The sequence below is a fragment of the Rattus rattus genome, chromosome 17, assembly GCF_011064425.1.
Source record: "Rattus rattus isolate New Zealand chromosome 17, Rrattus_CSIRO_v1, whole genome shotgun sequence".
In the NCBI taxonomy this organism is placed as follows: Eukaryota; Metazoa; Chordata; class Mammalia; order Rodentia; family Muridae; genus Rattus; species Rattus rattus.
The window spans coordinates 20,391,269-20,416,270 of record NC_046170.1 but is presented as its reverse complement, the minus strand read 5'-3'; the positions used below and the strand labels follow the sequence as shown (position 1 = coordinate 20,416,270).

At 39.0% G+C, this 25,002-nt stretch overlaps 1 protein-coding gene and 1 pseudogene across 2 annotated transcripts; one reads left to right on the top strand and one right to left on the bottom strand.

The window, feature by feature from the left end:
- Positions 1–1,350: 1,350 nt before the first annotated feature.
- Positions 1,351–24,997, bottom strand: Abce1 (ATP binding cassette subfamily E member 1). Of its 2 annotated transcripts, none has more exons than XM_032887353.1 (18): positions 24,852–24,997; positions 21,523–21,652; positions 20,362–20,447; positions 15,817–15,914; positions 14,562–14,679; positions 13,953–14,090; positions 13,752–13,821; positions 13,430–13,526; positions 12,369–12,458; positions 9,753–9,874; positions 6,726–6,947; positions 5,802–5,861; positions 5,647–5,705; positions 4,223–4,333; positions 3,984–4,126; positions 3,758–3,880; positions 2,216–2,327; positions 1,351–1,599 (listed from the first exon to the last, which is right to left on the bottom strand). In XM_032887353.1, exons 2-18 carry the CDS (start codon positions 21,623–21,625, stop codon positions 1,552–1,554), a joined length of 1,800 nt encoding a protein of 599 aa, XP_032743244.1. In that variant the 5' UTR covers positions 21,626–21,652; positions 24,852–24,997; the 3' UTR covers positions 1,351–1,551. The 2 variants fall into 2 exon arrangements, with proteins under 2 accessions (XP_032743244.1, XP_032743245.1); XM_032887354.1 differs by having other exon boundaries at positions 21,523–21,649; positions 24,852–24,982.
- On the top strand, positions 19,786–20,084 carry LOC116886051 (annotated as a pseudogene).
- Positions 24,998–25,002: the final 5 nt, after the last annotated feature.

Genomic DNA, 25,002 nt, shown 5'->3' with positions numbered 1-25,002 from the left:
CAGATTTGCGTTCTTTTACAACAGATATTTATTTATGGATTATATATAAATTCATTTTTAGAAGGCCTAATGAGTTGCAGTCAGAACAAACTATCATTGTTTACAAATTAATCAAGATCTGTTATTTAAAGTTCTGCTTGCATTGTTGGTTGTAGTCCACGGCCCTTATAATTCCAGTTGGGCATAAACCTACATGTGCGTGCGCAGTGCAGCAATGGACGCCTTACTGCCTTTGCCCAGGCTCCCTACAGGGGTTAAGGGTGTCCTTGGCTGCTGTAGTCTAGAAACATGTAGGGCTGGGATGTAGCTCAGTTGTTAGAGTGCTTGCCTAGGACACACCAAGCCTTGGGCTTGATCCTCAGCACTGCGTAACCCAAGCCTAGGCATGGGCTGAGAAATTCAATAACTAATTTGAGGCCAATTTGGGCTGTAGGACACTGTCTCAAAATAAAACAAAACTAAACCCCTAAAATCCAGATACTTAGGCACCAACTATAAAGACTGTATCTGTAGGGTGTTTGTGTGTATGTGTGTGTGTGTTTGTGTGTGTGTATGTGTACACATCAGTGTGCTGGGGCCAGAGGTGTCATCCTCAATGTCCACTTAGCTTTTTGCGACAGGGCCTGTTAGACTGTGTTAGGCTGGGCGGCCAGTGAGCTTTATGGATCTGCTTGACCTCACTCCCAGATTGACTGGTATTAGAGATTCCCACTAAGTCTCACATGCGGTCCTCAAGAATGAGCGGCTTGTACTTTACTGATTGAACCATCTCCTCAGCCCAAGCCTATGGTTTTACAGGAAGCAAATATTCTTCAGAAATGTTTTCTCCCTAATCTTGATCAGTGATTATATATATATTTATAAAAGTAACATTACTGTGAATGTTGTTATAGAGCTTATAGAATGTAAGAACTAAAAAAAAAAAAAAAACAAAAAAACAGTTAAATTAGGGTACTGAAATAATTTTTGACAAATGTTCAAAAGCACCAAAAACCCATTAAAAACAATGCATAAGTTGGTCATAAACATCTTTCAACAATGGTGTTTGTAGCAGACACCGTTCCTCAGAAGCACACACTGATAGAAAACACAGTGCACAGACTGAACCAAGTAGCAGATGCGGCCCTGGTGCTTCGGATGGACTGCAGCAGTAAGTTTGTGACTGGCTTGTAGACGAGGGCAGTCCATTAGACTGGTACACTTAGCAAACAGGCAAGTGCAGATTGTATGCAAGATTTCAAAGATGGGCAACACCAGGAAGGATCTGGTACATGAATATAATACACAACTGAAAATCTCCCCACAGATCGTGATAATCTGGAGGTAAGTGATATTTGAAATGTCTCCATGTTAGTGTGGTATGCACAAAGGTTTAATGTTAAGAACAGAATAGTTCTTAAACAAGACTTTACAAGACAACTGGCTTTCGATGTCACATTAAGAAAATCATACTTCAAGCTCCAGAGTATGTGGGGCCATAAAACCTGATTAAAGTTTTATATGATAAAAATCCCAGTAAGTAAATGGCTTATTGATAAGTTCAGATTCAATCTAATCATCCAAGAAAAAGTAGTTTCCACTCTTCTTTTGTTCTACATCCTAAAAAGAAAGAGAAGTGACACAGTGAGCACTTGTCGTCTAGGAAGACCAGAGCATCTGTGGCCACACAGCATGCTCTCTGTAGGACGCTTTAATGCATGGTTTGTCAGACTGCCATATTCTTGGGGAAACATGGATGAATCCCATCTTTAAGTTCCTGGTACAGAAGGCAGCATATTGTCACCTTGGAAGCTGCTTATCATGTAAGACATAATTAACATAGGATGGCCAGCGATAGTCCGCTTAGCCACCACATCAGCTCTCACAGTGTTCCGCTTTGACCATCTACAGTGACCTAGTATTCCCAAGAGACAAAGGAGAATCTTTTATTCTTTTAGATGCAAGGTCCCACTGGGTAGCCCTGGCTGTCCTTGAAGTCACAGAGATCTGCCTGTCTCTGCCTCCCTAGTGCTTTGACTAATGGAGTGTGCCACACATGTACCAGATTTCAAGGCAGTTTTAAGTGGCACAGCATAAATCTGAACACCAGATACATGACAGTTGTTCCCTTGTAGCAAAACTACAAAATGTAAGGGAAGAAAAACACAAATTCTGAGACTCAGCGTGGTCTGGTACAGACCATGATACAGAAAAGATCCGCATATTCTCCACATACCTTGATTGAATTGAGCTTATTTATCCTCGGTCTGTAATTGTTGGGGTCTCTTCTGAACGTAATTTCGAGCTGAGACAAAAATTTGTTCATGCCAGCCAAAAGAGTCTGAGGACTAAGGGGAAAAATGAACAATTTTCATTAAATTTTGTTTAAGGATCAAGACTCACCACTCACCATCGCCTCTTGCCCTCAGCCAAGCAGCAAGGCTAACATCACAGAACATTCTTTGGTCACATTTCTGCACAAAACAGACTTAATAAGCTCTGTCTCTCTGATGCTGAAGGAAGCGTGAAGACAGAACGGTCAATGCTTTCCTTGTAGAACTGCAGACAGAAAGCAGGGGCCTGCACCATGTTAGAAAAGCACTCTACCCTGAGTTACTGCTGTAAAGTAAGTCTTCATTAAAACCTTTTCGTGCTACCATCTTCTATAGCTAAGCTGACTTTTAGACTTAGAGGACAGAGAGCTGTGAGCCATCGTGTAGGTGCTGGGAAATGAGCCTGTGTTCTTTCAAAGAGCAGCCAGTGGTGTTAAACACTTGAGCCATCTTTCCACAGCCCTCCAAAATTAAATTTTAAATTGGCTAAATAACAACAAAAAATGAGACAGTTTAAAGCCTTCCACAAACACAAAAGATCATTAGTGAAGGAACAAATTTTACATATCTGAGAAATTTCCTGAAACGTACATGCTTTCAATAATTGCTGATAGGGTTTAACACGAAATCAAAGACGTCTCGGGACGTGTAGCTCTTTCCTTTGTGTTTCTGAGAAAGGGTCTTACTATACAGATCTGGCTATCCTGGAACACACTAGGCCAGGCTGTCCTCGATCCTACAGAAATCTGCCTGGCTCCGCCTCTCATGCTGGGATCAAAGGTGTTCAACACCACGCCTGGCTGGTACCTCTACTTTTTGAAAGAATTATTCAAATAGCAACTTTAAACCCTACATCTCAAAGTTTGTGTGAGAACGAAATATAATAATATATGGGCCCAAAATGTGTTTGTGTGTTGGTGATTTTATAAGACTGAACTTAATACAGGTTTAGTGCTGGTGGTAGAATGTCACAGACCTGAATGTTTACTTTCTCTACAGTACGGCAGACCCAGACAGAACGGTAAGAGGAGAAGAGGAAACACCACACACAAACGCCTGCAGGTCAGTGCTGTGTGTCTGCTGTCTACACTGCAGGTGGGCAAGTCATATAGTTCTTTGGATTTCACTATGTACAAAAATTAAGTTTCTAAGAAATTATAAACAACCGGATAAAACTGCACTGAAAGAAAAGGTAAGAGAGCTGAAAGATTATCTACCTGGGTCAAGTACTGTGTACGAGCCTGAGAAGGCCTGCTAGGCCCTTCCCAGTACCGTTTGCCAGTAACTTGGGGCGGTGTCGGAAACTGACCTAGCAGCCACCTGCTTCCAAGAAGAAAGCAATAGGACTTCAGTGTTTATGACCTCACTGAAAATTTAGAATGTGATAATTTCCCAGTTGTCAGAACTTAGATTTGACTTCTGAAGATTTTACAAAGCATTTTTACCTGTTTGCAACTGTGTTCTTAGAAGGAACACCATCAAAAACGATGACGCGATCTGCTAGGTAGGTGGCCATGATGAAGTCATGCTCTACAACAAAAGCTGTCTTCTTTGCATGGAGAATGAAACTAGAACACAACAATTTGCAAACCTTTCATAGCTTTTAAGTCACAAACAGGTTTGTATGTCACCACACAAATTAAAATGGTATTCTACAAGAATGACATTTACCGTTTGACAACCCGAGCTGCCATTAATCTTTGCTCAGAATCCAAATATGCAGATGGCTCGTCAATTAAATAGACGTCAGCAGGCTTGCCCAGACAAAGGGCTAAAGCTACACGCTGCAGTTCACCACCAGACAACGTCTGCACCTAATGGGAGAAGCCAGAAAGCAGGTAAAGCCACCCAAGTCTGAGACAGTGATGTGCACAGACGCAGAAGGCGAACGGTAATGTTACGGTCGTCACCTCTTGGTCAATGATGTTTTCAATCTGTAGGGGCTTCATTACGTCAGTCACAAACTGTGGATGAGTGTAAGCATCTCTGATCTTTTCATGTAGTAACTGGCGAACACTTCCCTGGTTTTAAAGGAAAAAAAAGAAATCAAAGGATAAATCACCAAGTAAGAACTTTTCTGTTTATGAATATTAATTAGTACTAAACTTCAGACAAAAGTGAATTCAATTTGCAACCAGTTTGTATCAATTCTATTTTTTTTTTTTTTTCTTTTTCTTAGACAGGGCCTCACTATATAGCCTCTGCCTCTGAGCGCCAGTATTAAGGGCTGACCTGTATCACCATGCATGGCCAATTCTAGTTTCACGTAAGGCTTTCTCCAAGATTTACTTATTATGTGCACAACTGTCCCAATCATGGACATAAGTGAAAAGGCAATTATAATTTTGAGATTGAAAAGCAGAAAGTAAATGAAAGTTTCAGGGAAGAAAATGCAGATCAGCACTAATTCTAAATGTCAAGGAGGGCTTAGAAGCATTGGATAATCTGTAGCTTGTAACACACAATGCACACCATCTTACTCTTAACTGAATCCTACAATGGCCTTTACTTGCTGTGAGAACATGAAACATCACGTAAATGGATGAACTGTTGGAAACAGGGTCAGGGTTGTGATGCTGAAAATACAGTGAGTGAGAAGCCCACTGTCACACTTTCAGAAATCAAAGGACTACTGACTGCCTCAGTATGACCTTGTCAAGTTTATACTTGAAACTATTTACCAGCATTTAGTTTCCCTAATGCTGATATATTAAGTTACTTATCACTCATCAGCTGACGACACGAGGGTTTTTACTGATTCTGGTGCTCAAGTGTGCACATTGCTTAGGTCTATGCTACTGAGTATAATGTTGGTGTTTACAGCTCCGTGCTGCAGAATCATCTGACTGGCTTTCCAAGGGGCTGTACACTCCCAATAGCAACAGGCAGCATCCGATCTCTTCATACTATCACCAGTATTTGTGCCTGTCTTCTGGACTTTACTTATCCTAGTGGTTCTAAGTTGGGATTCACCAGGCACGATCTGCATTTCCTTCATAGCTACAATGTCAAGTATCTTTCCATGTGGATATTTCTGAGCCGTCTGTATTTCTTCTGTAGAAGAATGCTTGCTTTTGCTCAAAGGCTCACATGAGATTTGCGTCACTTCCACAGCTAGAAGTGGTGTCACATGCCTGTTAGCTCCAGCATTTGGGCAGCATGGGTAGGTGGATTGAGACTTTCAGGTAGATTAAACCCAGTAATTAACTCATGCTAAACATACACTCTACTACTGAGCTAATGAACTAGCCCCTGACTAGAGCAAAAGACTAAAGGTGTGTGCACATACATACATACAAATACACACTTTAATAGTCAAATTAAAATGACTCACTGTTGATTTGGGACTGATTTTCTGTGGCTTATAACTGACATTTAGAACTGGTACTTCTCCTGCAAAAAAACCACAATTACATATGACACAAAAACTGCCCAGCCTTTAAAGCATACTCTGTGGGAGAGGGTAAAAGGGAATGTTTCTGACAATACCTCCTTCGTCTGGCTTAAGCCTTCCAGCAAGCATTCTGATAAATGTGGTTTTACCTGTACCTGATAATATAACGAAAACAAAATTAGCCTTCACATTCCAAATATTCTTTTTTTTTTTTTTTTTTTCGGATCTGGGGACCGAACCCAGGGCCTTATCCAAATATTCTTACTTGTTATAATCAGAGAAATTTGTCTTGAAGATGCTCTGTGACAGTTAAGAGAGAAACAATTCTCTCTCACCGTCCAATACTAGCCTAAACTTGGGAGGAATACCAGTGCATTTAATAAACAGTCCACACAACTTAAGTTTTCTGATAATAAATGCATTTGTCTTAGTTATCCTAGTTTGTTAAGGGTGCCATAGGCTATTTTATGACAGAAATGCCTATTCACAGCTCATACAAAAATTGTAACCCAATCAAAAAGATTTACTGAAGCCAGATATGTTGTAATCTCTGGCCCAAGCTGTGCCAGAACTGAGAGATCTGCCTGCCTCTGCCCCCAGAGTGCTGGGATGAAAGGCACGCACCACCACTGCCCAGACGTTAATAAAACTATTTATGAAGGTAGACAGAGTGCTCTGAACTTCTAATAAGAAAAGTTTCAAACACAGGAACCCAAGGCAATCATTAGAGCTGGCGTGACTTAGTTACTGCCTGCCTAATTGCTTTCAGTCCTTCTGCAGAATGAGTATTACTCACAAGTTAACACAAACATCAGCTGAGCAGAAGCTGCATATTTTTAGTGAAAATAATGAAGTATTAACCCGTTTCAACAATAGTGAGACTGAATTAGTAAATACCACAAACTGTGAAGTCAAAACAGTAAGTGGAAGGATTCAAACTCAGGAGCTAGCCTTGAGTCAGTTCTCCATGAGCACAGATAATTACAGACCCATTTCACCCTCCCAACCTCAGGGCTTACCGTTTTCCCCCAGCATCACCATGATTTCTGAGTCAGTGAACTCTCCAGCTACAATTGCTAGCTCGAACTCTCCCATCTTCTTCTTCATCCCGGGGTATTTATACATGCACATCTTTTTAACTTCTTCTTCATTTGCTGTCTCAGCTACCTTAAAGACAAGTGATGCATCCCTGAACCTCAAGTTCTCTGTTGGAACATAGCCATCCAAAAATATATTTATGCCTGTCGGGAAAAAAACTGGATTAGTAAAGATCGAAAGAAAATATAAATAAATCTAAAATAATGATTAAGACTGATCAGTGTGAGTTTCTGCCTCAGAAAAATGCATTTTCTACCATCAAAACCAAAATTAACTCCGTTCACCAGGTGTTAGATTGATTTTAAGTTTATATATGTGTGTGAAACAGGACATCCTTATATTAAAACTGTCATTTTGGGGTAAAAAGCTGGCTCAGTGTATAAAAGAGCTTATCTCTAAGCCTGATTACCTGAGGTCAATCCTGGGACCTCACAGTACAGAAGAAGATAACTAGCTCCTGAGAACTGTTCTCTGGTCTATACACTGTTGTATACTTGTGCCCCCACACATACACATACGTACTCACACAACATAAACAAACAAATGAAAATTAAAAAAGAAGTCAAACATAAGAATGGCATATTTTCAGGTATACAACTGACACAAAATACTATGAAAATTATTTTTAAGATAAGTAATGTTAACTAGTGAGTACTGCTTTGAGATAGCCATATAGTAGGAAGTTATTACTATATTTTTTCTCAGATTATTTTATAATCTCATAAGAAATGAAATGAGGTAACCTCACTAATTTTTTTGTTTCCCTATGCAAAGATTATAAACCATTCGTTAGATTGTTTTGTAATGGCTGAAAGTAAACGGACATTGTACACAGAAACCCTCTTAAAACAGACCATTCACAGTGGCAAATAGAGAACAAAAAAGAGATCACTATGTGTGTAAATATAAGGACAGGCCTGGTTTCAGGGGGAAATAGTAGCTGGCAGGTCTTGTCTCCTCTGGACCAAGAGCAATGTCAGGGACATTTATATTCAAGCGTACAGTACACTGGAAACCTGGGGAGTGATAAACCAATTTTTCTAAAAGTTTCATTTTTATTCTTCAAGTATTTAAAAAGTGAAAATGTAGACTTAAAAATTAAAACCAAAAGGAAACTTAGTCTAAGTGTTTCATTTACCAATTAAAGAAGCAAGAGACTTTGGTTAAAAGACAAAAAGTTCTGTGCTAGCTAACCTGTCAACTTGAAAATAAGTCTTAATGATAGCCACCTGTACAGTTTAGAGAACTTGCATGCATATATAAATCTATATACATAAAGGAATATGTGTACACAGACAGACAGAAACACTGCGTAATAATGGCTGAAGGGGAGGCAAGAAGGATGAAGTAGCCTCTCACGTCACCATTTAAACCTCATGTGCAGACCCAGCATTTCTAAGAGGGACAGTCACGAATGACTGAGTCTATCCATACAGCATCCTGATTGTCCACTACTGTAAGGCACAAAGCAGGTGCCCTTCAGTACTTGTGAATTGAAGAGACAACATTAACTACTGCTTCTGAATGTGGCCCACTACTGTAACGCCAACACACAGAAATCTCAGGTACACCAGAGGATCGCTGAGTTTGAGGCCAGTCTAGAGAGTATTCTCTCTCTGTCTATCTCTCCAGGGTTTCTCTGTGTAGCCCTGGCTGTCCTGGAACTCACTTTGTAGACCAGGCTGGCCTCAAATCCAGAGATCCACCTGCCTCTGTTTGACGAGTCCTGAGATTAAATGTGTATGCTGCTATTGCCCTGGGAGTTCCAGTCTTTAAAAACAAAACAAAAACCAAAGGCAAAGCGAAAGAGAAACACCCACCAGAGCAAAAGCCTAAAACCACAGTTAGCTCTACCATCAGGTATTACTCTTGTGTTTGTGTTTGCATGCATGGTGTGCAGACAGAGGTGAGGGCAGCTCTGTGTGGTTGGTTATGCCATTTCTTTCCCTACTTTCCTGTGGGCTCAAATGCTTCCACGGCAAGCACAGAGTCATCTGGCAGACCCTCAGTGTTCTCTCCTAACATTAATTTTGCTCATTATCTGTGAGTGTGTGCAGGTATGCATATCTGCAGGTGTGCAGGTATGTGTGTGCCAAAGCATATGTGTGGAGGTAAGGTGGAGCCCTGGGCTAGAACTCAGATTGTCGGGGTTGGCAGCTAGTGTCCTTACCCACTGAGCAATCCAAGTCTCAGCCCACATTTAAAGAGTCTCCTAAGACTATGGCAAGAAGCTGGGCATGGGTGACACTTGCTTTTAAGAAGCTGGTGACACGGGAGACAGAAGCAGGTGAATCTCAGTGAGTTCAAGGCCCGAGTAGTTCCAGAACAGCCAAGGCTACAGAGAAGCCCTGTGCGGAAAAACAAAAGACTACTGGCAAGAAAACTGGGACCACCTCACCAAGTTTCCTTAAAATACATAGCTATTCATCTTAAATATAAGCACGTAAGTTATAAAAACCCCTTCTCCACATTCTAAACTCAAATATTGTTATAACTAGACTGTGATACAATGTTAATTTATTTCTCAAAATTACTCATTTTGTTTAGAAACACTGAACTATCTTATTAGATTTTTAGGGAATCTAAGTGTCACAAACACAAAACAGGGATTACAGATAGGTTTGAAATCTAAAAGTAAAATGGTCACTGAAGGAGTGTTCAGGTTTACCAAAGGTGCTGTCTGGTTAAAGGTAAATTTGAAGGTGACAAATACTGTGAAGTCAAAACATACAGATTCATGATGACAGAACAACAGGGCAAGTGCTTTCTATTCTCCCACCAGAAAGTTCTCAGAAAGAAAAGAATCCTTCTCTGTAACTGTGTATAGCCTTACAATACATTACATTTTCCTCAATGATTAAATTACAAAATGCCAGTTTCATATACATACTAGAACAATACGCAGTACTGATGTAAAAAACAGCATTATGAAGAGGTTCTCAAGTTACCTTCTCTCACACTAAAAGGCATAGTGACAACACCATAAGCACTTGGCACACCATACAGACAGCAGATGAAGTCAGACAGATAGTCTAGTACACTTAGATCATGCTCCACCACAATGATGTATCTGGAAAGCAAAACAGAGTTTTATTTCTAAATTACCATAGCATCATTAGCTAAGACTCTTATATAAATGTATTTTTCTACTATAATTGTAAATCTTAGAAAACAGAATTAAAAAGTACAAAGAACATAATAAAGTCATAAAATATTTTCTTATACAAGATTTATTATTGATGTTCCTTCCTCAGGATAGATGGACTAAGACGATTTAACAATCTATTGCTAGAACAGAAATTATCAAACACAGCACTGAGGAAGCTTTTAGACAGACTCTACCCCCACCTCCATCTATTTCACATGTATCTTCAAAACTAACTCGAAGCACCCTGCTAGAGCTCGTACTTGTATAAACAGAATAATCACTCTCACAAAAAATTTCTCAAGGGGTTGGGGATTTAGCTCAGTGGTAGAGCACTTGCCTAGCAAGCACAAGGCCCTGGGTTCAGTCCTCAGCTCCGAAAAAAAAATTTCTCAGACTTTCAAGAGCTTTAAAATTTTCATGTATCTTACTGTTACTTTATTTATACGTAGAAAAAAATTACAACTTGGTGTTTACCTTCTCAATAAAGCATTTATCTCTTAAGTGTAAGGGCCATTCCTTCCTTCCTCAACAGTCACTTACCAATACTTTCACACTTTAAAATCCCACTCAGTTAGTCTTTTTCAAATCCTATTCACTGTAGGAAAAGCTTTTCCAATATGCAAATGTGTTCTTTCCTACTCTTGAAAGTCCCTTCTTAAAGAATCGCTTGCCTTTCTTATATTCAAATGGAACTAACTTAGGAGTTAAAAGTTCTGTTGTTTTAGGAACACAGCATCTGTGTATCCAAGTTAAGAAATCTGTGCTATAAAAATATAAATAATATATACAGTGAAAGCTGCAGTTTATTATTTTAGATTTCTTACTGTTTTCTGGAGAATGTGATCTTCATATTTTTATAGGATCAAAGAGTGTGTGCACGCATGCTTTGACGGTCTCAGAGCGGCTAAGCTCTCTGCAGCTTCTTTCCATCAACTCCCACCACACGCGGACCACTATAACTCACCGACACACAGACTGGTACATCCGCAAGTGTTTACTTATTGTCTCTGTTTGGTTAACTGAACATGCTATCACTTGTTATCCTCTCTCATACTAATCTATTTTAATCATTAAGTTTTCATAAGATTAGTTCATTTCCTGTTATATCTTTCTTTCCTTTTATCTTTTAATTTCACTTAGTGTAAGTGTGGTGTCTTGCTGTCCAGTGATTTGTCTGAATATCTAAATACTGAAATGTGAATTAGCTATGAATTACTTTTCTTTTAGCTCTTTTATTGAAGTTACAATATTATTTGATACTTAAAAATCATAGATGAAAGTAGATATGATCGATTACTAAAAGGGGCTTAGATTAAGAACTACTTAGTCATCTCGTTCTTTATCTCTTAAGTTTACTACACATATGTATTTTTTCTTTACCACTTGAAGTTCTTAAATGTTCTTTATCATGTCAAGTTCTTAAAACACTAGGGTTACAGTTTTATACTTTCCCCCCCAAATACTTTCTTAAAATGCTCAAGTATGTGTTATAATGGGTCTCTTACAATTAAGACTCTACCAATAGGAAAATATTCAACTTCATATGGAAAAACAAAACCCAGGACAGCTAAAACAATTCTGTACAAAAAAAGAACTTCTGGAGGAATCACCATCCTGATCTCAAGCTGTATCACAGAGCTATAGTAACAAAACCCACATCGTATTGGCATCAAAACAGGTTCATCAATGGAATCGAATCCAAGACCCAGAAGTAAATCCACACACCTACAGTCACCTGATTTTTGATAAAGAAGCCAGAAATACACAATGAAAAAAGCATCTTCAACAAATGGTGTTGGTCTAACTGAATGTCAGCATGGAGAAGAAAGCAAATAGATCCATACTGCTTATTCTGTAAAAAACTCATGTCCAAGTGGATCAAAAGACCTCAACATAAAACCAATACACTAAACCTAATAATAGAAGAGATAGTGGGGAAGAGCGTTGATCATTTTTACAGGAGACAACTCTGTCTATCAGTGTTCTCTTCAGGAAGTTGATGAGGTCTTTTGCACTCATGTTCAAACAGTGCTCTCCAAAGAACTGGAGGCAACAATTATGACTCTTGTACTCTTAGAACCTTTGTTCTAAGGAAGATAGATTCTGTTGGTTATTATAAGTGATCAAGAAGAAAAATCAAGAAAATATTTTTTTTAAATATTTTTCAAGATTTATTTATTAGATATGAATACATTGTCGCTGTCTTCAGACACACCAGAAGAGGGCACCAGATCTCATTACAGATGGTTGTGAGCCACCATGTGGTTGCTGGGATTTGAACTCAGGACCTCTGGAAGAGCAGTCAGTGCTCTTAACCACTGAGCCATCTCTCCAGCCCAAGAAAATATTTAATATTTAAACATTTATAAAATTTCCTCAACAGAAGAAAATAGAAATGTACTGGATTGATACTTACCTATCTGGATTTATTAGAGATCGAATAGTAATGGCAGCCTTTAAACGTTGCTTGACATCGAGGTAACTAGAAGGTTCATCAAACATAAAACTAAGAGAAAAAAAAAGCAAGTTTGAATGACATAACTACACCTTATCTTTTTTAAGTAGCACAATAATAATGGTTTCTGATTTGACAAATTGAAAATTTTCATATACCAATAAAGGAAGGCTACTTGTTCTGTTCAGAATAAGGAAAAAGATAATTCCAAAAAGCAGAAATGTATATCTACAAATGTGAAGAGAGCTCTCGAATACTGGACTGACTTATTAATTGGTACCTTCTCATGAAACATATTATAAGAGTCTGAATTACTTTGAAGAGCCATTTTCTTTCTGTTCTTAAATCATATTTACTGTGTATGTTGAGGGGTACCACTACCTGCAAGTGGAGGTTGAAGGAAAACTTGCCTGTTGGATGTCTCTTTCTACCTTGTGGGTCTGGGGAATTCAACAATTCAACTCAGGTGGTAGGTCTTAGTGGCAGGCTAAGCTGAGCCATCTTGCTGGCCCAAAGAGCCACTGTCTTTATAGGCTCAAGTTCAAAGGCTTTAAAGCAGATGGTTTCTCATGCACAGAATATCAGAGAATATTTGGTGGCAAAGATAGGGCTTGAATATACATCAGAGCAGTAACACAGAAAAATATGGGGATATCTGACAGGAGGAAATATTAGGAAACAGGAAGGAGACCAGCCCTTTTTTATTTCATTTCTCCTCCACAGAGCAATTCTTTCTGATTGACTAGTCTAAAGACCATGCTTTACTTGAGATATCTAGACAGCTTACCAACCTTGATTGGAGAGATTAAGTTTTATGTAAGCAATAAATTACTACTCATAAAAGCAAAGGACTGATTATAGGGAAAGGGGGGTCATAGAAATACAACTGATTTAACACCTCACCTCCAAAATGAAACCCTTAAATGTCTAACTAATTACTCCTTTCAAGATTGCTGCTGAACTGGCAGCCTTACAGATAGGAACTCCGATACTGAGACACACAGAAGTGTAAAGTGGCCTACATGTCAGCCTTCTGTATGCAAACCACGGCACAAGCGAATCTCTGCAGCTCCCCTCCGGAGAGGTCTTCCACGTTCCGTTCCTTCAGGTGAGTCAGATCTACAAGGAACAACCAGAAGCACTGTTCAACATCATCATTCATTCCACTTCGCCTCTTCAGGGCCGAATGCACACGCTGCACGGCATGACTCTAGGTCTGAATCACATTCCAGTTTAACAATAAAATAGTCACCAGAGCTTTCCTCATGCGTGTGGCAACCCATAACACAGCACGAGAATTATGACCAAATGCAGTTTATTAGAAGCATGTGCTCAAGTACTCACCCAGCTGCTGACAGACGACTGCCTGTGTCTTTGTTTCATCTTTTCGGTCCAGAATAGAGCCCACTGTCCCCTGTTATAACAGAAAGTTATCACTATCTTCCTTCTGAAACTCCACAAAGTAAAATAAGTCTATTTTGATAGAACTTGTATCCTCCTACCAGTAATATACAACCTATAACTTCTATCTATAAACAAACTGACCTTTGCCGCCTTGGGAATTTGGTCTACATATTGAGGTTTGATAATGGCTTTTAGGTCATCTTCTAGAATCTTGGTGAAGTAATTTTGTAATTCAGATCCACGGAAATAAGTCAAAATCTCTTGCCAATCAGGCGGATCCTAGAAATATAACAGTTTATGAGTTTAAGGTAAAAATACAAAGTGGATAGATCTTAAAATTAAACATATATCTAAATAGAGGACTTCTAATTTAAGATTGAAAGCAGACTTAAGTGTCAAATCAAGGCATACTAATTCAAAAGTTTAGGAGAATCATGAATTTTCAGTTAAGCAACACTAACATCTTAATTTTGAAAGGATGGAAGATGAGACTTGTCACACACAAACAGTGACATCAGCACATGGCAGTGTAATCCAGTATTGGGAGGCTGAGTTCAAGGTCCTCTGAAGCTACATAGTAACCTTAAAAAAAAAACAAAACTAAACCAAACCAAATTTGGGACATATAAAACCTTTGAACTGAACTCCACAAACTAATTTAAAATAAGAACGTTGAAAAAAACCCATCACTCATAAAAATTTCATAAAAACGACTGAGGCATATTAATTTCCTTAGTGTTTAATACATACATCATACTTTCCAAGGTTTGGCTTTTGCTTTCCGGCTAAAATTTTTAGAGCAGTTGACTTTCCAATACCATTAGTTCCAACTAATCCCAAAACTTCACCTGGACGAGGGATAGGCAACCTATTAGAATACAGGAAAACAAAACAAACCAAAACAACTTAACTTTGTATTAGGTAGAAAAGGTCCACAATGATCAAACGATGCATTTTACAGCACTTGTATGCTATTAATAAGCTAAGAAATATATGCCAAGCATTAGTGGCTATTAGTGGAGAGAAAGCAGCCAAGAGAAACTAAATGTTAGAAATGTATCCATAATGAATAAAACTCCAAACTTTGTTTATCCAGTTCTTTATCAAAATAACGTTTTTCTTTATAGTTAAGGCTCAGCTTTAACACACTAAATGTTTGGGTAAAAATTTCACAACAAGTAGAATCCCACATTGTTATTTTCCCCCCAATCTCCAGATGCTGTTGGCTCCTTAAGAGCAGGCAGGGTGAAAATACCTTTTTATTAATAAAACCTAGACTTTCATATTCACTATATTAATATTCAGGAGACCAAAGTAAGCACTGAGGCCAGGGCGTGCACACCAATAATCCCAGTACCGGAAGGCAGAGACAGGCGGATCTCTGAGTTCAAGGCCATCCTGGTCTGAATATACAAGTTCCAGGACAGCCAGGCAATATAGAGATACCATCCTGAAAAGCCAAAAAGCATTAAAGACCTAGTGATTTAATGTAAGAGCCAAGTCAGTGTAGCACTTCCTGTGGGACATAAAGTTAGTAGATAATTCAAAACAAAGCAACTTCTTTAAAGATTATTTGGGGTAAGGGTACTAGGAGCCATTGTCAACTGTGATCACATTTTAGAATAATTTAAGAGTTTTTACCTTCCAGACATCTAGTTTCCTGTATCTTCACAACATAATTCAACTGGTCATTTGTAGTTGCTTTAAAGTCCCTTGGAAATTAATTTTAATATTACCTAGAATGAATGACTGACATTTTTTTGCTTGTTTGCGACCGGATCTCACTACGTAGCCTAGGCTGGCCTTAAACTCAGAGATGACCTCTGCCTCTTGAGCACCAGGATTAAAGACATCCGCTATCATGCCTGGCAAATGCTGACATATAAATTAAACCTGCATTTTATAATATTCTGTTATTTTTTGGTAGATGGGCATTATAATTCTTTTCCATTTTCTGAAAACTATTAAGGGAATTTTACCATGACTGAAGTAAAGAAGAACGTACCTGTGAAGCTTGAAGGCATTGGCACAATAGCGATGTGTTGTTTCTTTTTCCAAGTTGCTTGGCAAATTGACAATTGATAAGGCGCCAAAGGGACATTTCTGTTATTTAAAATAAAGAATCACATATTAATTCATAAAACAAATGAATTAATATTATTGAAATCTTTCAAATATGAGAAATAATTTATTTAAAAATAAAAATCAAATTCCTTGACGATTATAGCCGTATAGACAAATTTAACATTCCTCATTACTGATACCACCTAGACTGCTCAAGTTTCCATAATCTGTCTATGACAGACGTTTCCTGCCTTAAATTACTCCTGTTATTGTTTACTTCTTTCCTTTTAAGGTGTGTTGATTATATCATTTGGGGAAGAGGATTATACCTATCCTGCCAATAGAGAGCATAGATATTGATCAAAGCTTATTATTTTTGTTATAATTCATCCTTCTATATTAAGAATGTTTCAAGGCTAAGTAAATTAATATCAAAAAAGAAAACATCAATAGAACTCAAAAAAGAAAGCATCTACAGAACTTATTCCGTGCAGGATTTGAGTAGCAGATAAATGTGCACAGAATGGAAGAGCCCAGTAAGTATAAGGAAGTCACTAAGAACAGTGGGAGCGCGAAGGCCAGGGAGACGGCTCAGGTGTGTCCGACCCTGAGTTCTGACAGATCCCCAGCACTCATGGGAAACGTCAGGTATGACAATGAGTTCCTAAAATCCCAGAGCAGGAGGTAGGAACAGGAGGATCCATGGGGCTTGCTGGGCAGTCAATCTAACAAGACTAGTGAGGTTCAGGTTTAGTGAACCTACAAAAGAAGAGAAAAGAAAAAAGAGCTGAGCACCTTTAGTCCCAGCACTTGGGAGGCAGAGACAGATTTCTACAAGTTCAAGGCCAGCTTGGTCTACAGATTGAGTTCTAGGACAGCCAAGGCTATACAGAGAAACCCTGTCTCAACAAACAAAAATAAACGAGTAAATGAATGAGGGATGCCATCAAGAAAGACACCTGGATTGTGTGACTTCTGGTCTCTAAACACACACCTACCCATGTAAACATGCACATTAAAGAAAAAAAAGGCAACAGTAATGTGGCTAGAAAAGTGTCTCTAAAGAATAGACAGACAATGGTAGAGACGTAGCCAGAAGGGTCAGGTCAGATTTCTGCTCTCCTTAGTACAAGTCTTCAGTGTGCTGAAGGGACTGATTCAGAGAGAATTCAGGGAATCTTCATCTCAACTGCTAACACAACAAATTTAAGAAGCTTTGTTCTCTAATAACTTCTGCCCCTAGCCATACTAAATTTTCATAGCTATATTTTCCACTCTCCTCTTCTCAATGCAGGCTATAGGGGATTTCAAACTCTCATGTGACGTGGAAATGTGGATTACTCTGTTCAGGATGTATTACCCTCCTCCCCAATCACCAAGAGTTTCATTAGTGTTTTAGGCATTCAGATGCACATCTAGAATATTATTTGGAATATTATTTTCTCACAGCATCAAACAGGCAGCCACATATGATGAAGGATTAGTCAGATTTGCCAGGAATAATATTTCCTGCTTATGCTTTTCAAAATAGGAAAAACTATTTCCAGGATCCATGTAACTTTTCTGGACACTTGAATAAGGTTTCAAAAACACCCACGGCTTATATGATCAATTTCTAGGGAAGTTTTCAAACTCTTGTGATGTTTCTTTTTACATTCCCTATAAACAAAAACATCTAAGAACTTATTAGTTGCTATATCTCTCTTATAAGCTAATGTTGGAAATTTACGAGATAAAAAGTCATTTAAAAGATGTCTAAAATTATACTATTGGGATAAATACAATATATATATGAGGTATGGTAAACATTTTTAGATTAAATTCAAGGTATTTTAGTTGTATTTCTACTTGAGAGTGGTAAATTTAAAACTGGAGACAGGTATGGTCCTCCTTTAACTGCTTTATTGTATTGTTTTTCCTTTTTTATGTTCTCAGTTTGAAATGAAGATTCAATGAATTCTCTGAATCAGTTCTCTAAGGGTGCACACTTTTAATCCCCACCTGGGAGGCAAAGACATAAATCTCTGAGTTCAAGGCCAGTCTAGTCTACATAGCATATTCCAGCTAGAGCTACAGAGACCTGCCTCAAAATGAAAATAGACTTAAAAAAACTATAATGCCAGTTATACTTTATCTCTAAAAATTCCTGGAAAAGATGTGATACATTTTTGTATAATGAAAAGCTCAATACGAGAAATAATATAGTTAGAAATATCTTTACCTAGCTACAGATGATACATATACATATTATATATGTGTACACACATACATTATGTGCGTTCTGTGGACAGTGTGTGCCTGTGTCTGTATGCTCTCCTGTGTGCGCATGCCATAGTGCAGTATGTGGATGCCAGAGGACAAATTTGTGGAGTTGGTTCTCTCTACAGTTAAGTGGGTTCCTCAGTCCGACCTCAGGTAATCAGACTTGTTCAACGAGTGCCTTTTTCTTCCAGGACATCTCACTGACCCATTAACTTCTTAAAGGTGTGCTTTGGGGCTCTCTGCTCCTCCCAGGTCCAGAGACAGATGCACCTCCTTATGCAGTGCCAGCCTTGTCCCTGAAACATGATGGTGAAGGTTGGAGTGAACAGACTTGGCCACATTGGGTGCCTGGACTGCATGTTTGCTTTCAACTCTGGCGACATACAACATGGGCTCTGTGCTATCAGTGATCTCATCACTGAACTCAACTCTATGCTATCCAATGTTCAGTGTGAGTATAACCATGGCACTTTCCACAGCAGTCAAGGCTGGGAATGGGAAACTTTTGTCGATAGGAAGGCCACTTCCATCTTCCGGGAGTGTGATCTGGGACCGAGGGTCCAATGGCATCTTGATTATCATGGAGAAGGCCGCAGCCCACTAAAGGGTGGAGCCGGAAAGGTCATCATCTCTGAGGATGCCCTCTGTCTGTGAAGGGCATTAACCATAACAAGGATGAATAACTCACTCAAGATCATCAGTAAACCCTCCCTCATCACCAACTGCTTAGTTCTCATGGCCAAGGTCATCCATGACAACTCTGGAATCACTGAAGAACTCAGGACTGTGATCCATACCATCACTGCCACCCAGACCAGAGACGAAACTGTGATGATAGACATGGAACTGCCCAGAACATCATCTTTCCATGCACTGGTTTCACCAAGTCTGTGGGCAAGATCCTCATAGAGCTGAAAAGTAAGGTCACTGACATGGCTTTCCATAGTCCTACTCCTGATGTGTCTACAGTAGATCTGACCTACCACCTGGAGAAAACTGACAAACATGATGATATCAAGAAGGAAGTGAAGCAGACATTGGGAGGTCTAAAGAACATCTACTCTAGGTTATAATGAGGACCAGGTTGTCTCCTGGGACTGACACTGGTCAACAGTCCCTCTGCCAAGCTCGTCTTCAGGTACGACTTTGAATTTGATGGCCCTCACAGTCCACGTGATCTCCAAAGAATATCCCAGACTATCCACCTCAGCAGGAACAAGAGACAAGTTACTGTGGAGTTCCTACCCTAACTAAAACCCAACACACCTATTTTCCTTCACAGTTTTTGTTAGATGCTCTCAAAAGAGAGGGGCTTAGAGGGTCCTAATGTCTTGCAAACCACCATTAAAGTTCACTGGAACTCCCAAACAAATAAGTAAATAAAGTAAGTTTGGTTTGGGGGACACCAAGATCTCACAGTAGGTAAAGGTGCTTGCCATCAAGTCTGCTAATCTGGGTATGAAACCTACATTGTACAAGAACTGACACCTGCATATTGTCCTCCAATCTCTACATGTACACTCTGGCACAGGCATACACAAACGGGAACAAACACACGCACACACTCTTAAGATTACAAAATAAACAAAAGTAAAAGAGTAGCTAGGGGACTCCTTCACCGTTGTGCTGAGCTCACTGAAGAGTCGCCATGAGCAGAGCCCTCCCTCCCAAACTGAAGAAGTTTATGGACAGGAAGTTGTCATTGAAGTTAAACGGCGGTAGGCGTGTACGAGGAAGACTGCGGGCTGTGATCCCTTTATGAACCTTGTGACTGATGAGTGTGTGGAGATGGAACAACATCAGGACGGTGCTCATCCGAGGAGACAGCATCGTCGTGTTAGAAGCCTGGGAAAGAGTCTGACCAGTGTTCAGCAGTGTGTCCACGTCCCTCCCCAAAGGCGTGCTTGACTGTGATGTAGAATTAGGTCATGTACATTTTCATATGAAACTTTTTGCTAAATAAACTTCTGTGATATCAAAAAAAAAAAAAAAAAGTAGCTAGGGGTGGTGGTGCATTCGGGAGGTAGAGTCAAGCAAATCTCTGAATTCTAGGTTGTCCAGAGTAGTCTATTAATGTAAAAGAACAATAATATTGTCCCAAGAATATTGCTTCCTTAATCTCATTTTTAATTTATCTGCCCTATTCTTCTGTCTTTTTAAAAAAATTTAAAGTACTTAAAATTTTCACATTTTATTTTTGACTCAACAAACAAATATCACTTACCTTAATACAAATACCACAACCAATACAAAGAGTTTCAGAAATCCATGCTATTTTGCTCTGGGGTGTAACCTCTATGCATAATTTTCCTGGTAAAGAAAAATAATTTTCTTTACTATTAGGACACTTTTAAAATTGCCATTCAGAAAATGCCTCTTCCAAAGTCTCACACAGCAGTTTCGACGATAATGATTTAAATCAGAGTTTGGTTGGACAGCTTCTGAATTAAATACCTAGGTTTACTAATTATGTACTCTTATCAGGTAGTACACAAATGGCCAATATATTTTGTTTAAGACCAATAATAATACTGTAAACCTCGAAACAACATTATATGTAAGTTGACTAACCTCAATTTGGTTTTGGTGTTTGGGTGCAATGGGAGTTCGGGGTTCACTGACTGACTCATTAAGAAGGCCTGTCTCAGCACTGAAAGGCACACCACAGACAGGAATAAAATAGTTCAGTGAGGTAAATGAAACCATAAAAAGCTGTGAGGTTTTCTAGTAAACAGTCAGATTTAAGCACAGAATTTGAGACATCAACAACTGAATTTCTGAAAATCATGGGAGATACTAACAGATAACACCTACAGGTTCTTTTCTGAGTCTAGAAGTCACAACTACAAGGTAGCAGTCAAGTGACAATATGGAAGACCATCAACAACTCGTCACCTCTGAATTGTTAGATTTACACCATCCTGAAAATCTAGCAATACCCTACAAAATGACTGTCATAAAACTTAACAATTATTTTCACTTTTTGGTTTCAAGATGGAAGCAACATCGAATGTAAGGATCGTGGTAATCCTTCCTTCCCGTGACTCAGAGGTTTGTAGAACAGCAAGGATTATGTAAGCTTTGGCTTGATATTGTTCAAATATCTTAACAATGATAATTCTCTAATTTCTTTCTTTTCTTTTTTTTCTTTTTGAGTTGGGGACCGAACCCAGGGCCTTGAGCGCTCTACCACTGAGCTAAATCCCCAACCCCTCTAATTTCTTTCAAAAGGACCATTTAAAACCAATAAAAGTTTAGGATTCTAAATTTCTCACTTTTGTAGCTCAAAGAAACCAACAGTGATTAATGTAGTTTCTGCTATGCCCCTAGGAAGTTTCAAACCCATCTGCTCTCTACTCTTAGAAAGGGTAACAGAGCCACTTACCCATCCGGACTACGGGGCAACTTTTTTTGCACTCCTGTCGACATTTTTTAGGTTTGCATTTGTCGTGGTTGACAATAGCGATTCTTGTTAACTTGTCTGCCATAATTGTAACACAGAATATCCAGCTCTTCTAGTAAAGAAAAATGAACAAAGTTATAGCAGATTCTATATAATATAAAGAGAAATAATTTATGGGCATAAAAGAAGGGCCCAAATAATCATATGGAGTTCCTATGTTCATTTGGAAAATTAAAAATATATATTAGGAACAGAAAAATAATCTATTCAGTTTGGAAAACAAAATAGGTGCCACTTAAAATACCACAAAAAAATTCCTAGAAAGATATTTAATATATACACAGAAGAAAATGCTCAAGAACACTAAGTATAAAAGACTTAACTAAATAAATTACATTATCTCAGGTTTATAATAAAAAAGTAATATCAAAGAAATCTAATTCTTCTGAAAAAAAATTTTTTTTTCTTTTTCTTTTTTTCGGAGCTGGGGACCGAACCCAGGGCCTTGCGTTTGCTAGGCAAGCGCTCTACCACTGAGCTAAATCCCCAACTCTTCTGAAATTTATATATGCAATTAAATCTCTTGGGTAAAAATAAGCCACATAAACCAAAGCGCTTTTGGGAAAAAAATAATCAGGAAAATTCAAACAGCAACAATGGAAAACTAACACATGCCAGATTAAAAAAAATTATACAAGGTCTCATTAATACTGATACCATTGTATGAATATAAATCTCTAAGACTATATATAAACACACCCATACTCTGTCTCTAAAGATTTTTCTTCTTTTGTTCTCTCAACAAATCATGAATTCATTTTCTTGTTCAACTGACTCTAATGACTACTACTGATGGAAAGGGGACTTGTGAGGATCCTGCTACAGCCCAGATTTTTATACAGTAGCAACATCGTATATATACTTACTATGTCTTAAAGACTTTTCAGAGTCCTGACTATAACATGTATAGAGGGTTATGGTCAGACCAAGTGTAGACTCTTTTATAATATTGGGGTTGGTGCACTGACATTGACCCTCTAGTGTGACTAAAGGGACTGAGTTCTAACAGTGCCTTCCCAGTCCAGCTTATCTCCAAACCTAAAGAAACCAAAGACATTAATGACGCTGACTTTTTCTGAGATCCACAACTTACATGGCCTTATATGACTAGACTCGAGGGACAGAAGCGATCTTGTTCTTCAACGGGGTCCTACACTATTCCCTCTTCCTCCCTAAAACTAGACTTTCCTCTCAGACCTGAATGTTTTCATTCATCATTTACAGACCTCCAGACCTCTTCCTTTCAAATCGGGAAATGCTCTGCTTTGTTTTGGTAGAGGTGAGCTAAGCTATACTAATGAAAAACAAAAACAAACAAACAAAAACAAAACCTTGACTGCTGTGCTGATAAAGTAATTTCTTTAAAAACTGATCCAGACCTCCTAAATCTAACTTAGAAATTTTACTTTACCTAAAAAGCTTACTTAAAACCCCAAACCAAACCATGTAATTTTCTAGGAAATTGACTATTTTAGCAAACAAGCCAACGAACTGGACAACATGCATTCCAATACAACAAACAACGCTTTCTACAGAGTACTTGGTACTTGGAGGTATTTTCAGAGATAAATACATCTAAACTATGAAATTGCTTACATTGGTCTCTATTTTGTGACGCTAAAACTATGTTCTCCAATTATTAAAAAATAGTAAGAGTCTATAATAAACAATATTTATGGGGAACTGAACATACTAGAAGTGGCTAATAAAGTTGATTTACATAATAAATTATTTTACATTTAAGAAAAATATAGATTTTTTGGATGACGAATGGTTACATAGGTAAACATAATTTGTACAACTTCCATATTATTTATTATTTGAAATTATTGAAAAGGAGTTAGTTCCCTTCTTTCCAGCAGGAAGAAGCTTGAAGAGGAATATTACAGAGAAAACTTTTAGGGATACAAACAGATCTGAAAACATTTCAGATGTGAAGGCCGACTATTAAACCAGTGACTCTGCTGTCTGTCTTCTAGGTGAAGTGAATAGATGGTACAGATGGAAACACTGCCAGTCTAAGATCACAGGAAATAGCATGACCTATGCTTAACGTAAATTAGCCTTATAAAGCATAGTAAGTTGGGAAGGGCACATAGCTTTGATTTTTAATGGATCTCCTTCCAGCAATTGCTATATGTTCTTCTGAAACATATTTTTGTCTTTGTTGCTTCGTTTATAGAGGTGAGGTAAACTATGTTATGAAAAGATAAAGACTTAAACACATTTTGGTTCAAAACTATTTAAGCTTTTGATTACAGGGAATACATTATCAACTGACAGACACAGGGTGACATATGGGACCACTGGCTACAACACAAATGCTACTATCCGAATTCCCAACTCCCTAGTTGGTAGTCCCTGGGAGAAGGATAAACCAATAAAAGCTGTTTGACTGCTACCCTTTTTACCATCAAAAAAGAGAAGATACTCATGTAGCTCTTGGGTTGTAGAAATTCCGTTTGACCATTATTTATTTGCAACAAATACTAAATACCTCCAATGTATTAAGCCTAGAAAGATATCTAAAGACATTTTGAATAAAGACACCACCACTGATGTCAAGAAGCCTAAGATGTAATAAACGAGAAAACTGCTTAAGTCACTAATGGGAAGAGGACAGGGTGATACAAAGTGCCTCTCCAAAGTCCTAAGGACAGGCACTCAACTCGGAAACTCACTTGGGCTAACCCCAGTCCCAACTGAAAACACGTCGCTATGAGAAAGAAGGAAACACGTTTGCCCGTCTTTTCTATAAAGTCTGGGACTGGACTAGGAGTAGTGGACTTTATGGCGGCAAGATGCCATCCATGACTCACTCCACAATCATTAAAAAACCATGACTTCTCACAACCGAATGCCAACGTAGCCATTTGACTGTAAGGGGGAAGCTTGGGGGATCTGGAAGTGCCGTAAATTCTAAAGGTGTCTTCCTCCATAGAAGGGTTAGCTTAAGGGTGGGAGCGGGGGGAAAGGGGCAGTGACGGGTGGAGAGCAGAGACTATGGCATCTGGGACCATTCTCATGGCAGCTGGCCGAGTTTGGAGTATAGATGCCTCGAGGCCAGGATGGCTGAAGGGACGCGCGAGGAATGCTCCGGCAGTCCCAGATGTGCAGCTGGAGCCGGTTGCCACGCGCCACGGTCCCCGCTATTGAGGCCTAACTACGGACGCTCAGAGAGCGTCCCTAATAGTCTTCCCAAGGTGGCAGCCGGCCGCCGAACATCAAACCCCTCCCACGAACTCCCGTACCTGGAGACAACGGTCCCCTTCCAATGGGGCGTGCAGTAGCCAAAGCAGGGATAGCCGTCAGGTCTTAGCACACAGCGTGTTCTTACCGCCACCGGCCAAGATGGCGGTGCACAGCCGCCGCCTCGCGCAAGGCATGAGGGCGTAGTGCGCG

Bases quoted from the DNA above. Each gene is read 5' to 3' on its own strand.
- Abce1 (XM_032887353.1), bottom strand. From the start codon at position 21,625: ATGGCAGACAAGTTAACAAGAATCGCTATTGTCAACCACGACAAATGC. The intron at 14,680-15,816 runs GTACGTTCTTCT...GTATTCTAATAG, and splicing joins AATGCCTTCAAGCTTCACAG to GTTGCCTATCCCTCGTCCAG. The intron at 4,127-4,222 runs GTGACGACCGTA...TTCTCCCATTAG, and splicing joins AAAACATCATTGACCAAGAG to GTGCAGACGTTGTCTGGTGG.